Source organism: Acipenser ruthenus, chromosome 5 (genome assembly GCF_902713425.1).
Source record: "Acipenser ruthenus chromosome 5, fAciRut3.2 maternal haplotype, whole genome shotgun sequence".
In the NCBI taxonomy this organism is placed as follows: domain Eukaryota; kingdom Metazoa; phylum Chordata; class Actinopteri; order Acipenseriformes; family Acipenseridae; genus Acipenser; species Acipenser ruthenus.
Genome location: NC_081193.1, coordinates 83272369 through 83288284, shown reverse-complemented (window position 1 = coordinate 83288284; position 15916 = coordinate 83272369). Strand labels below are relative to the sequence as shown.

The following is a 15916-nucleotide window of genomic DNA, read 5'->3' as shown; positions in this document are numbered from 1 at the left end:
GTGAATGCAGCAGTTTTGAAACCGATGTAAGATTATCCCACTAATCATCAACTGCAAAATAACACAAACTGCTGTAAAATAAATAAACAACGAAATTCCAAACTCAAAAATTACATGATTGGTTGATGCTATGGGTCCGTAAGACATACCTCTTTGAATTCTTGTCCCACCAGGTGGGGTTTGTAAAACATGTGGGTTGGATTAAGTGACACGCATTCAGTTTTTACAGGTGTACCAACATACTTATGGGATATGCCTGCCTTAGGTAGGTATTCACTGAGCTCTTTATATCAGAGCTGCCGATAGGCCCCTCCTGGGGTGATGTCCTCGGTCCCGCCTACCGAGGGATTAAACAGTCAACCCACGGAAGTCAGTCAAGAGGGAGAAGTCGCGAGGGAAAAGGAATGGCAGCAGATGAGGGACGCATCAGAACCGCATAACCCAAGGTTAGAGGTGTGAGCTTGCAATCTCAAGGACCCTCGTGCCTAATGAAGGCAAGGAAGGATCTATCACATTAAGGCGATAGAACCTGGAGAAAGTATGCGGTGTAGCCCAGCTAGTCGCAGTACAAATATAGGACAGCTAGGCCCCTTTGAAGAGGGCCCAAGATGTAACCAACCCTCTGGTAGAGTGCGTGGCTACCCTCCCAGGTGGGGGCAAGCCGGCATTGTCATACGCAGTCGAGACTGTGTCCACAATCCAGTGCAACAGTCGCTGTTTTGAGAGGGGCTGTCCTAGGGTCCGTATACCGTGACAGAGCTGGTCAGAATGACGCAGAGCTCTTTTCCTATCCACGTAACACCTCAATGCCCGCACCGGGCAGAGGAAGTTCAATCTCCTGTCCTCCTCCGAAGAAAACGGATGTGGATGGAAAGACTCCAGTTCCACCGACTGGTTCATGTGGAAGGCTGTGATCACCTTAGGGAGGAAAGCAGGGTTTTGTGGAGGTCATAGCCAAGATGACAGATACTTCAACTCTATGGAGTGTATGGGCTCAAACGGGGCCTTCGTGAGATCCTCCAGTACAATAGCAAGGCTCCATTCAGGGAGAACGACCCTCTTTGGAGGGCGTAATCGCAGAGTACCCTTGAGAAAACGGGTTGCCAAGAAATGCGCACCCCGAGATACAGAATCAATGGAAGCATGGCATGCAGAAATGGCCGCTAAATACACCTTCAATGTAGAAGGTGACCTACCAGCATCCTGCAGTTCTTGCAGAAACTGCAAGATAACTGGCACAGGGCAAGAGACTGGGTCGTGACCCTTAGTCAGACATCAGTTGTAGGGGTATATCGACCTAGTGGAGCCTGCCCTAGCGTTCTAGGGCTGACCAGCGGTCCCATTCAGGGGCCAGGCACATAATTGGAACCTGCCTGGTTCTGGATGCCAGAGAGTGCCTTTTGCCTGAGGAGATCCAGGCAAAGCGGGATCTCCCAGGGCTGGCCTTGTAAGAGTTGGCACAGGGTCGAAAACCAGATTCTCCTGGGCCACCGGGGGGCCACTTGGATAACTGTCGCCTTCTCTAATTGGACCTTCTCGAGGAAGGCTGGGAGCAGGAGTATTGGCGGGAACGTGTAAAGGAGCATCCTGGGCCACTCGCTTCCGTCGTCACCACCTGACGGTTTACCACTACTCCCAACCGCACGCCTTCGCACAGGTGAGAAGTCTGCCTTCACCAATGCAGGGCTGCCGAACACGATCGAGACGGTGTCTGTCGCGCTTCGGATGTAAGTGGAATGCATTGAGCCACGCTTGCAGCGGGCTCGATGGTTGATACGGCTGCAGAAATCAAACCCACTAATTTTTGACACAACTTCAAGGTAACGTCCATTCCCTGTCGAAACAGGGAAAGGCAACCTCGAATAGCTGCTACCCTGTCGTCAGTCAGGTATGTGCGCATCGCACTGGAGTCCAGCCCAAGTACGTTGTGCACTGCACCGGTGTAAGCCGACTCTTCGCATTGTTGATGGTGAGGCCCAGTCTCGCCAGATGCTCTGTCACAATCACCGCGTGGGCCACTGGTCCCTCTCGCAACTGGGAACAAATCAACCGAGGTCGTCGAGTTAGTTCAATACTCTGATCCCCTGCAACCGCAAGGGGGCCAGGATAGTGTCCATGCTCTTTGAAAACATACGAGGAGCGAATGAGAGGCTGAACAGCAGCACGGAAAACTCGTAAACACTCCCCTGAAGGCAAAATGGAGGTACTTCCTGTGCGCGGGATGAATGGGAACGTGGAAGTACGTGTCTCGTAAGTCCACGGTGGTAAACCAGTCGCCCGGCCGGACGGACTGTAGGATGTGACGGTGAGTCAGCATTTGAAACCTCCTTTTCTTCAAAAACTCGTTGAGGAGTCTCAGGTCAAGGACAGGGTGAAAGCTGGCATCCTTCTTGGGTACCAGGAAATATCTCTAGTAGATCCCCTCTCCGTGGGAGGTGGGGTCTACAAGATGAATGGCTCGCTTGCGCAGCGCTGTATTTGTGACCCCTCAGAAGGGAGGAGGCCCCATGCATTGACGGTGGTGAGCACCCAGGTGTCCGAGGTGCAAGCGCGCCAATATTGCAGCTGGTGTGTCGTAAAAGGATGGGTCTGAGGCAGCAAGCCTTCAGGGCCCCTACTGGGGCTGCTGAGGCTGGGGCAGCGCACGTTGAGTTGGATGCCTAGGGCGACAGCCCTGGAACTGCCTCCTAGAACGCTGCTGCGTGGACGCACCATGCCCTGCATTCTCCCTGCCTTACGGGAGGGCCCGGTTGCCTGTAGGCGATGCTTCAGGTCACCTAGCGGAGCCGTGGGGACCAGGACCGTTCTGGTAACCATTCTGGTGAGGTTGCCAACGGCTCAACCTGCCCCGAGCCGAAGCACGGGGAGGGAGTAGCGCGGCCACTTACCGAGACGCTTTGCATTCTCGGTGGGAGCGCTGCAGTATCTCCTCCACAGCTGGCCCAAAGGTATGCCCCAGGGATATCGGCGTGTATAACAGTGCCGCCTTATCTGCGTGGGGGACCCTCGTCTGTGACAGCCATAGCTGTCTGCGAGCTACCACCAAGCTTGCCAGGCTCCAGCCTAGTGCTTGCCCTTGAAGGCCGGAAATCTGGAGCAGAATGCCACTGGCTAAACATTTTTAGTTGATTACTTTAGGTAATATTCTTGATTTAGACATAGGGTAATTTTGTGTAATTTTTTTATGCAACTATTTTAGTATTTTTTTGGCTCCTGATAAAAAACAAATACACAACAAAAAAAGTACTTTAGGCCTGTATCACTAACTGTTTACTGGTTTGGTATTAATTAACTTTTCTCCACTGTTATTGAAAAGGGTTTGTAATTTCTTTCCTCATGTAAACTATAACCTTGCTTGCTGGAGAAAGTCAACTAATGTAAAATAAGTTACTTTGTGAATATTGTAGGTTCCATTTTGCAAAAGTGCTTTAAAGGGCAGTCAGTGTAAGCCAGTTTTCAAAAATCTTAACCCAAAATATGTCCTTCCAGGTCGTGCCTACTTAATTGAGACAGAATTTCCTCATTTATAATCATTAAAAAAGAAAAAAAATCAAAGAACGGTTGTCTCACAGCATTTTCTATGTGGCAACTTCAGATCTTTGGACAAGCCAGGGTGGTGGTGGAGAATCATACATGTTTATATGTGCGACTGGCTAAACATTTTTTTCACCAGAAAACCTGCGACAGCAATTTTCATCACAGATCCTAATAGAACACACAATGGCGCTCATACTACTAGTCAAATCCTCTTGATGCATATACAGACTCAGAATTAATATCAAAGTCCCGATTGCTAATCTCAGTGTGTTCAAATGTATTTGATATTTAAACAGAAACAAAACTAAATTGATTTCTTATTAATCAGTTTTAACCTAACAAAGATATTTAAAACAAAAACTTAAAAAAAAAAAAAAAAAAAAAAAACATTTTTTAAACCATTAAAGCCTTTAAATGTGCAAAAATCAGCTCATTATTAACCCGGAAGTCCATCTTGGACTTGGACATTTAAAATATAAATAAACATTTTACTTTCAATAGTAAAAAAAAAAAAAGAATTTGGCACAGGTAGAAAATTAGGAACCCGGTACCTGCTGTGAAAAGTACCAGGATCTCTAGGTCTTTTTCAGGTAATAATTGAATATATATATATATATATATATATATATATATATATATATATATATATATATACATAAAAATAAATGTTTTAAGTGCATGATACATATTTAAATACTATATAGTACACATACATTTAGTTCCTTCAGATCTGTAGACTTGTGTAGCATTTTTAAGTACTGGAAACATCGAAATAAGAAGAAGAAGAAGAAGAAGAAGAAGAAGAAGAAGAAGAAGAAGAAGAATCTCAGTTTGAATACAGTTATTCATGTTAAATGCGCTTCATGCTGCAGGATTCTTTGGACATCTGTTGTTGTTGTTGTTGTTTTAAAACATGGCATCCAAGCTGGAGAAAACTGAATTTGCAAACTCTGCCAAGGAAATATTTCATTCAAAGGAAGAGGCACAAGTGCTTTGCTAAAACATTTTCAAAACAAACATCCCATCCAACTAAGCTATGTTAAAATAAGTATGTTTGTAATTTATTCATTCGTTGATTTATAAGTTTCATTTAAAGCATGGTTAATATAGATGTGGGAAATTATTTTTCTTTTTCACAGCAGTTTAGCTTATACTGCAGTGTGTTAATCTACATGATTAGTATGAGAAAGACATTACTAGCACACTTACTTAACGTGCTCCACAAATATTTTGTATTTAACCCAAAACAAAATAGGTCAACGTTTCGTCGGTCACTGGGCTTTAAAGTGGATTACCGAGTTACTGTTTTTTTTTTTTCAGCGCAGATTGCAAAACAATGATTGCAAGCGACGGTACTTGCGAAGTTATGAAACGTACACAATGGCAACCTCTGCCTCCTCACAACCTCATCGCAATCGCAGGACCTTTATGAAACAGGCCCCAAGCCCTTAAAATCAGTGACGTGCAAGATGCTGTAAAGACCGGTAGATACCTTGTATCTGCATTCAATAGAAGTTGAAAAAAGAAGAGCGAGCTCTTTAAGAAGCAGGAGCATGGTGCTGCGGAGCATAGGCTAACTGGAGAACTCACTGGGGGTCCACCTCTGAAATGATAGCACGCTTTTTTAGAGCAGTAGGAGTCCGTTTGCGTATTGCTGGCAATGGATCGGGCATCATGAAATTTAATGCCAAATCAAGACACTATTGCTGTCTCAAGTTAGTTTCAGCGATCAGACCAATTCTAGACATCTTTAAAAACTTTTAAATGTAACTGATGCACCACAAGATTTGCTATGCTCAAAATGTTAAAGTATAAAAATAAGACAACTTATAATATAAACAGTATACAGTTGTTAAAATAATGATGATCTACCAAAATGATCCCACCAGCCAACTTTGGACCTGCATTTTGATTTAAAACCTTTGTGACTTGTGATTCAGAATTTTAAATTTAAGACTTAATCTTAAGCTGCTGGGGCTAGGTTAAAATGACCAGAGTCATGTACTGGAAGCAGTTTAGTCTTTAATTCATAATTCATAAAAAGACAAGAAGTCAAAAACTAGTAAGAAACAGTACTTCTACATGATGAAAGTAAATATGTAAGCAATTTAGGATGGGAAATTGTTAGCTTGGCTGTAGAAATGTGATTGGTACTGTTAAAAGCTAAGTGTATAACAAAGGTAAATGTTTTTCAATCAGATTTTATCAGTCATTCACTGGCACATCAGAAAGTTTCTATCTAAATACATAAGACCATTTAAAACACATTTAAACCAAGTGAGTTTTATCTGTGAAGTTGAATTTATAGTAAATTGTTTCAAACCAGTTACAAAAATAGAAAAAAATGACTGCCATTTGTAATGCTAAAAATATTGTAGAGATCGAAATTTCAATAATCTTAGAATAATAATGATTCAGTAATCGAAAACTGTAATTTTGATATCGTGGCAACCCTACTTTCATCCCTCCGTTGAAAAAATGTTTTTTTGCTTGTAGAAGCTGAGTGTTGAGCTCTCTTGGTGTTTCATGTAAATTGTCTTGCACATATGGAAAAAATAATGACAAAATTATAATTATAATTGACAGAGATGTGCTTAACGATTTATAATATTAAAGCTAATAATAATAATAATAATAATAATAATAATAATAATAATAATAATAATAATAATAATAATAATAATAATAAAGTATTTTGGGCTCCAGAATTGCTAATAATTAGGCGTTGCTGTTTTGGTTCAATTACAATTTTTCCAGCCAACATTTTGTACATATATGCTATGCTAACAAAAGTGATTTGGACTAAAATCCACACATTTTGCTCAAACTGAAAACCCACTCTTCTCCTAGTACACAAAAGAGTCTTTATTAAGTTTCCCACTGCCTGTTGTGATTGCTGTGCCTTGAAGACATACTCAAAGGCAGTACTGAAGCTAAGAAATGTATTTCAGCATCAGATTAAAGGACTTTCCTTTTCGTATGTATGTTACTTATTTATCTGTTTGTTTGTTTTTTTCATTCAGTCATTAATTTATTCCCAGCACAGGCATTTAAAGGTTTCCCTCAGGCAGGTCTTTAATTGTATTTGATGCGAAGCAAAACTATGCTCCCCTTATGAAAGGTACAAAGTTTCCTACAATTCAATGTAGTAAATCAGGTTTACCTCTGTTTCCCATGTGTTACTATGTGTTACTACGCAAACAGGAAAACTAAACCCCATGTTCCTTCTTCTACTTGCAGAAGCAGGTGGTTATAAAAGGGAGCTCCACGCGCTGATGTAGTTGAAAACAAAAAATGTAACAATATCTGCCCTTTTTTCTTAAGTGGTGTTTTTGCTTATATTGATAACAATTTACATGAAACACCAAGAGAGCTCAGCACTGGTTTATAACAGCAACAACAAAGGTATTTTTACAAAAACATATGGTGTGTGCCACCTTTTAATCAAAGTAATCCTTCACAATGGGACTGGTGCTGAAGATTTTACATACCACAGAAAACCACTGAGGTGAATTTTGTGACAGATTTACAGAGCTTGATTCCTATGGTATGGTTCACATTTTCCTTTTAAGGCATAAGTGATCTTAAAATAACCACTAGGTCAGAGAAACAGATTGCGAAAGGTTAGGTTTTTTGGATTAGGGGCTTGTCATAAAAACCATTAAGAAGAAGCTTGATGTGATAAAACATAATGATAATAAGTGAAAGCAGCTGCACAAAGAGACAGCAGGTTATGTCACTGTATCACACAGCCAGCATGTACTGTACCAGACTTCCATACACTCTCTTGAATGCCACAGGCACAATACTGTCTCAAGTGTTCAAGAGCTGGCACCATTATGTTTGTTTATCTCAATGTATTGTAGTATCTAATGGCTGAATGCAAGTTTCAAACCAAAAGTTCAAATCTTTCTTTGTTTTGTTTTTTTTTTTTGGTCTCTTACTTTTTTTGGGTCATTGTACACCACAAGGTTTTCATTTGAGGATAGATGTACGGGCTTCCGAGTGGCGCATCCAGTAAAGGCACTCTGCGTGGAGTGCAGGATGTGCCCTATAGCCTGGAGATCACCGGTTCGGGTCCAGGCTATTCCACTGCTGGCTGTGGACAGGAGTTCCCAGGGGGCGGCACACAATTGGCAGAGCGCCACCTGGGGTGGGAAGAGCTTAGGTCAGCCAGGGTATCCTTGGCTCACCGTACACCAGCGACCCCTGTAGACTGGCCAGGCACCTGTGGGCCTGCCTGCAAACGGCCCGGACCTGCGTGGTCCTCCAACATTGTAGCTCTGAAGGAAAGTTGCATGGCGGGCCTGCAGAGTGAAAAGAAGTGGACGGCTGACGGCATACGTTTCAGAGGATGCGTGTGCTCGTCGTCTCTCCCGCGTCAGCGCGGGGGTTGCAGCGATGAGCCAGGCTTAAAACTGGACATTTCAAATTGGGGAAAAAATGGGGTAAAAAAACAATTGGCAATTCCAAATTTAAAAAAAAGGACTGGTGTACGAAAGCTCTTGTTTTACCTAAAACGTTTTAAATATAAAATGTAAAGTGCTGTATAGCAGTGCAATAGTAGAGCTTATGTATCCATACTGTATATCCCCAGATTGTGATAGTCTCAATACGTTGTGGTAATGAACATCATAATAGGATAAGCCATTCTTTTGATATGGGAAAAAATGCAAAGATGACATATGCATGTAGGTAAAGATAGACAGACAGGTATCTTCTTATATTAAACATTTCTGCTAGTGGATGATCATATCCTTATATCTTCAGACTATGATATACACATTAACTTGCAGTATGTTAAAGAATGTCATATTTAAAGTTTAATGTACAAAACAACTGAATGCTCCAGACAATATATAGGCAATTCAATTTGGAGTCAAGATAAACCTTACTCTACTGCTTAATAAAATCATAATGAAACTGTTATATGAATAGCATGGTCTTATACTATAGTTATTTCCATGCCGGTTAATAACTGGTAGGAACCCTAATCAAGACTTCAACACAAGCCGTGAAACCAAATTCTTGTACCACATGAAGGACTAGCAACGACATCAATGAGCTTCATACATTAAATTTGTGCATAGTTGTGCTGGTCCACTACATGGAGCCTTGATACTGCCATCTAGTGAAAACTGAGGGAACTGTATCAACTGTGTTGCATGGCAGGGTTAATTGTGGCAAGGTGTTTGTATTTCTGTAATAGTCTTGCTGTCTTATTAAACCAGTATAATATTTAAAACAGGTTACAAAAGGCAATTGTGAATTATAAGGTTTGTTTTGTATTTATTTACAGTATGTGTGATCCTCCTACTTGCTTAGTGTCAAAATGTAAATAAGTCTATTTGAAACACTGCTGGGGGTGCATGATGACACTCTGCACATCACTGATCACCATAATTAGTTTAATTTACTGCATACTGCTTTTAATGATGTAGAAAGAGCAATGACATCCCCACAGTTCTTCTTTATAATGACATGCAACCCCGTCAGCGATGCCCTTCAGTCCTAAAACATGCAGAATATGGAGGAGTGTACTGGTCTACTTTTGACCAAGAAAGACAAAGTACTCCGCAAATTCTGGTCTCCTTAATCGTATTGGCAAGGCAAAGCCATAAAAGACCAGTTGCTGCAATACTTATTATTTCGTGTAGATTACTCTCCTGGTTATGTCAACATAACAAAAATAACTATATGGAACAGTGCATAAGGTTTGTGTTTGAAAAGCGACATCGGATATTGCAAAAGTCAATTTGTTTTAACAAAGAATTGGGTGAAATGCATGACTTACTGTAACTGTTCTACAATGACAGTTTAATTCACAACCATTTACTAACTACTGAATCACAACCTTTGCTCGCTTGCCCACGCCTTCAGATATCCATTGCATGCCCAGTAATGTATATTAATTGAATTCATGACTTATGTATGAAGGCTGCAGTAACATTCTTTTTAACCCACGTTTGCGTCCAGGGCATTTAAGCCAGTTATTTCCGAGAACATTGAAATTCCGGTAAAATTCGACAAATAATAATTGTAGAATGATGTGTTACTTGACATTCTGAAAATAATATTTTTAAAATAAAATAAAAACATAATTCATAAAGACAAAGCCTCCGCAGCTTTTTGCAGCACTGTACTAACGTTACATTTCATTAGGTCATGCCTCAATTTGTAACAATGGACCTTTTTAGGAAACCTAAAATGTTAAGTTGTATGACTAAACAATGTAACACATGCGTTAAAAGTACGATCGAGCATTGTTTTATTAGCACTGTATTGTGTTTTACTTGCTACATTGGTGTCAGTCTGGCTGCTCCCAGAACAGTAAAATGCAGAAACTACAGAGAGCGAGGGAGACCCAATGCCATGTGTTTTTTTGTTTTTGTTTTGATGAGCGACGCCTCAGAGTCGTCTTACCTTCCACCCAGCGGAGCTGTTGCTGTCGCCTTTATCCTTGAAGTAAGGAACACATCTGACCATCCAGTCATAGATTTGAGACAAGGTCAGTCTTTTATCTGGCGTGCTGTCTATGGCTTTGGTAATCAGGTCAGCGTAAGAGAGATTTCCCCAGGCATTCCGGCGAGAAGATGTCTTTCTCTGCTGCTGGGACCCCCCTGCAACACTGGCACCGTTTCCAACTGCGTTGGGTGAATGGGACGAAAGCGGGGAACCCGAGTTCTCTGGGCCAGACGACGCTGCGCCCATTTCTTCCACAAGGAGAACATTGGGGCTGTGTTGGTCTTCCCCGTTGATGCTGGTGTTGCTAAGGATGCCGTTGGTATTGATGGTCATGGAATTGGCGGTATCATCTTCGTCATCTTCCTCCTCCGGGATGATGGCATTGTCTGTGGATTCGGGTTTGCCCACATTGGACTCTGGTCTAGGTAAGGGCCAGGTGCAAGACCTCGGCCTGCTCTGAGGCTCAAAATCGGGGTCTATTTCAACATCTAGGGAGTCGAGAGGGTCAGTGGGAGGTGGTTCTGCCATCTTCGTTTTCAATCACTGGTCTGTTCTCTGCTGCAAAACTGATCTGTCAATTAATTACTATGAGATTCCTATCAAAGTCACTTTCCATGAATGCGCTTCCAAAAGTAAATTTTAAAAAAAATCTTGAAAAAACAAAAATCTAATTTTTGTCCACCACAAATTTGTTTTATTTTGTTAAAGAAAACAAGCGTGACATTACGCATTTATCAACATGAATGTAAATATACACACATTTTAACACGCGCGTCACGTATGTTTCACTGTTGTAAAGTCGATTGTGCCCAGTCCAATTGGAAATCAAACGTATATTCCACTGTGACAGTTATGGCAGTCTTTCTTTGTGTTTATATTCTGTCAGCCACAATACTTTTTTCTGTTGTAAATATCACTACTTTGTAACCACCAGTCCAATCCGAGTTGTAAATCATTGAAAATCCTATGCCGCACTGATGCAATGCAACTACAAATCTAAAGAGCAGTGCAGAGCGTCAGCATCCAGAAATATGGGCTCTGGGCTGGATAGAAACAGTTGCTAATTGCAGCTCTCCGGTGGTTCGGGTTTATCCAACGATATGAAATAATGGCTTCCACGTTGCCTAAAGATTGCAAATTGTTCAGGAAAAAAAAAAATTTGGCAAAGCAGAACGATTACAGCCAGCACATTATCATTTCTCTTGCTGCTGCTGCTGCTGCCATCTTGACAATTTCTCCCTTTCACTCAAGTCGTTTTAATAATCAGATACGAGAAGGACACAAGTTCCCACAGTACATATACAAGAAAACGAGGGTCTGATCGGTCTCCAGGTTTGCATTTAACGTACGCTCACTGTACAGCTCGAAAAAGACACGATGTCACTGAGACAGTATATCGCTCTACTTATACAAATACACTCCTGATTTCCTATTCAACATTCCTCCTCCTGTCTGCCCGGAGCAGCAACACAAACTTATACAGTAGATATAGTGAAACTCATCAGAACCCGTTGAAAAAGCCCTGCCCCCTGGAATACATAGAGCGCATCGCCTTTTAAAGAGACAACATCCCTATGCACCGAACAGGTATACAGTTTCATGGTCAAGTAAAAAAAAAAAAAAAAAAAGGTATGTCTCGGGGATAAACAAATTAATAACTAATGTAATACAGTAGTGGCATTATTCACAACAAATTTACCATTTGCCAACGAAAAAAGAGCGTTTTGTTTGTTTTCTAAATTAGAAATAAACTTTAAGAGCATGCTACGGCCCATGCTGTTAGTGTCTAAAATCGTGTAAATTCAACAATATTTATAGATTTCATAACGGTTTTTAATATTTTAAAGCGAAACACAAACACATACAACCTCGGTAGTTGTTGCGTAGGCCTAGACTTTAATTTAGGAATGCAATTGGTTTTTAACAAGTACTCTAGTTCAAACTCTTAGTTGTTGAACCTCCCCAACATGTTTAAGAGATCTCGGGTACAAAAATAATTTTTCAAAGAAGGCTTCTTGTATTTAAGAGGACTCAATGCTGCGTTTAAGTACCGGAATATTTCACAGACTAAACAACCTGAAGCTACTTTAAGATAAACAAATATCTTTAGAGAGGATCAAATCAAATGTATTTACGCAAATAAATACATTACATATTTAGATATAAACCAGTCTGCATACTGTGCTTTAAGCATTTTCTTACTCATTAAAAACAAACAAAAAAAACGTTACCAACTGTATCCTTATGAATACATTTTAACATACACTTTACATGTCTAACTTTAAGACTACGCAAATGTGCACGCCCTTTGAGTCTGCCTTGGATGTCGATCAAATTCGTCACTGTAGCAACAACAAACGCCCCCTTGAAGCAATTTCGACTGCCTCAAACACATGACGTAATTGTATTTATTAATAAGAGATCGCAGAATCCAGCCTCGTAGTGTATTGGATGCTATTTCGTAAGTTAAACCCCTAAAAGCTGACGTTTTGATACACCCTCCCCTACCTGTGTTTAAAAAAAAAAAAAAACTGCAGCTCTTTTGTTACAGAATGGTTTATTTGCGAACGTTTGGTCACGTCCAAAAGAATGGTTTATTTGCGCACGACTTAAGTCTTATGTGTTGTGCGATGTTACCGTAATGGAATGCGTGTATTAGAGCACGTTACTTTGAATGAAGAATGCAATTCCATTAGCCTGTGCAAGGCGCGGGGGTGCATCACGTGCAGCAAGAGTGTCTTAACTGCAATACCATCTTCATTCTGCTATGACACATCATGTTAAAGCTGCAGTGTCGTCCAAACCTTGTTCAATTCTAGTTAGCATGAGCTGTGCAGCAGGACACATTTCACTCTGGGATCCAAACTCTTTCAGCCTGTAAATGACACCTGATATTTTATTCAAAACGGGAATAATAAATAATCTTATATGGAGAGCTAATATTTTTTATTTTAAACCATTACAAAGCAAACAAAAGACCTGAATCTATACAGAAATTCATGGAGTCAGGTGGTGCAGAAAAACTCAGTACAAGGTCTTGCCTCGGGAGGCTTGGGTTTGAATCTGACTCCTGTTTCAGCTGACATTAGTCTTGTAATCTTAATTTTGCCCCAGATCGCCTTACTTAGATAAAAACACACAGAAGCAAGTTACTGACAACACATTACTGTACAAATAGTAAATGTCTACAATCTGCTGTTTCATTTAGGAAAAAAGACTGGAGAGTAAATCTAATCTAACATGAATTACCATATTATTTTAGGTTTCGCATGAAAAAGGCACATATTACAGTAAAGGTGAATTAGATTGTTTTTTTTTTTCAAAGAAAATGTTTTGATTGCTCCTTATAAATATTTAAATGCTACACTTCTTGAAGTTTTGATCAACGGTATCATTTAGTAAGGAGTGTAACTGGTAATTAGGGAAACGTTTTAGTGTTCCATAGGGCAGCAGTGTGGAGTAGTGGTTAGAGCTCTGGACTCTTGACCGGAGGGTCGTGGGTTCAGTCCCAGGTGGGGGGCACTGCTGCTGTACCCTTGAGCAAGGTACTTTACCTAGATTGCTCCAGTAAAACCCAACTGTATATATGGGTAATTGTATGTAAAATAATGTGATATCTGTATAATGTGAAATAATGTATAATGTGATATCTTGTAACAATTGTAAGTCGCCCTGGATAAGGGCGTCTGCTAAGAAATAAATAATAATAATATGCAAGTTCATCGCTAGAGCATTTGCCAGCTTCTTTTCAAGCCGATGAACATTCTTAATGACAGACATTCCATTATAATTCCAGTTCATTCCATTTGTAAAGACAGCTGCTTCATTAAAAAAGTCCTTTTGAACACTTGCCGGCAGCCCCTAGGGCATGAAATGAAACACTATTGTTTATTTACTGTAATGGATCAATATGATTCTGTGTTCATTACCACTGGCCTGTATGTCCTATAACTCACAGTTACATTTTCATTTTCAAGACATAGTTAAGCTGATAACCTACACCCTAAAATGTTGTCTGATACCCCATCCCCTACTGGTCGATGAAGCCAGCACAGCTGGTTTCACGGGTACCTTCTATAATGCACCTTGAAAAGTCAGTGACAAATTTCTGTTCCCCTTTTTGTTGCTGAATAGTTGCACAAAACTGTAACACAGCTTGAGTCATACCTTTTTTCCCGACTGTTGTTAACACAATAGAAAAACATGAAAAATATGTTTGTAACTCCAGCTGAAACCTAAAAAGATTTCAACCACAGTTTGCTTTTACCCAATTATGCTCTGTTTATCTTGTCTTTCGGAATAGACTCCAACCAGAAACCATGGCAGTACAGTAAATCATATCTTTACTCGCATTACATCAGAACTGATCAGGTGTGTGTTTCAGTTATCAAGGAACATACTGTACCTGTCTCATGATGAGCCACACCTAAACATGCTTGTCAATCTATCTTGTGTTTTCTCATGCAGAGATTACATGGGCTCAAGGCTCCTTATAAAACACTAAAAGAGTGGGATTTGCTGCTTTCAACCCATAATGAACAACCATTTATTTTAAGAACATAAATCTGGTAAAGCTTATAATGTCAAGTAGACAAAAATAACATGTTTTGATGGTATTGATTTCTTAAGCAACATAGAAAGTCACAGATTGTAGATCTTGAATCGTAGACTTCTGAAGTTTGCAATCTCAGATTTCAGCAGAACATTTCAAGAAGTGTTTACATCTACACCTATATGGACCCTGGTCACAAAGCCTTGACTCATGAGGTTTTTTTTGTTTTTGTTTTTTTTTTCTTTCAAAGAATGATTCTATGAATATTACAGTTTGGGTTCTTTAAGAAACGTCAAGGGAAGTTCAAAGTATCAGTGTTATTTTATACATAAAAACAGACTAAACAAAAAATTAAAGCTTTGTGAAAAGGGTTCTGTATTTCTCCAGTCACCATAAAGTCAATACTTTCGGTGTCCCATCATCCCTATGAGTGTTATTATATACTAGGTGTAACTACTTGTATGGCTAAGGAGGGAATGTGTGTGTAGTTGTGATAACATTGCAGGTCACAGAATAAAGATTAATTTGGGGTTGTGAGCACATTGCTGTTTACTCATTTACGCAATATCATGTTTGTCAAAGAAAATACTAGCTGTGAAGAAGCTATATGTAAACATAGATCTTTATTACATCATTTTGTCTGTACGTTGACTACATTTTTTTTTACTTGATTTTTTCACCAATTGACTAAAAATGTTGCCAAATCACATAAATTGAGGTTTATACTCATTCATTCATGCTCAACATGAACTCTGCCAGTCCCACCTATGCTTTGTCTATATATGTGTAGAGTAGGTGGGGCTGTATGAGCTGAATGGTCAGTTTGTCACGTGATTTAAATGGTGTGAGAAAGGCTGTTCATTACAGACACCTGGGACTCTCCCAACAAGCTGAAATCTGCATGATAAAGCACATTTAGAGAAAAATGAAAATAGTTCAATATTGGAGCGACAGAGCCAGAACCACTCATGATAGTGGAGATTAAAAAGAGTAATAAATAACACTTGAAGCTATTCAATCCTTACAATTCTGATATAAAAAATTCAAGTGAAATGCAGGATACAAGACATGTACCATACATTTAGGTAAAAGCTGGGATGTGCCACATCTGGATTTTTTTCTAGCATTTTACAGCACCAGAAAATCCACCTGGATTACATCAACACATATTTTTAGGGATAATCTTGGGATAAATAATGACAGGTGGTGGATACAACTCAGTGTGTAAATCGACGAAGACGCCATCCGAAACTTAAACGAAAGACTTGAAACTATAATCACAATCTCAAGTTAAAGGCCCCACCTATTGTCATGTTTACACAATCCTTATGATTCGAAACTTTCAACGAAAGACCCGAAACT

The 15916-nt window shown here is 40.1% G+C and overlaps 1 protein-coding gene across 1 annotated transcript in view; it reads right to left on the bottom strand.

Annotated features, from left to right (window-relative positions):
- The window catches only part of LOC117402974 (forkhead box protein O3), a 59642-nt gene extending 48148 nt beyond the window's left edge, over positions 1–11494 (bottom strand). The window contains exon 1 of the mRNA XM_034004732.3: positions 9961–11494. Within this exon, the coding sequence (XP_033860623.3) occupies positions 9961–10530 (570 nt within the window). The 5' untranslated portion in view covers positions 10531–11494. The remainder of the gene's footprint in view (positions 1–9960) is intronic.
- Between the last annotated feature and the right edge of the window lie 4422 nt (positions 11495–15916).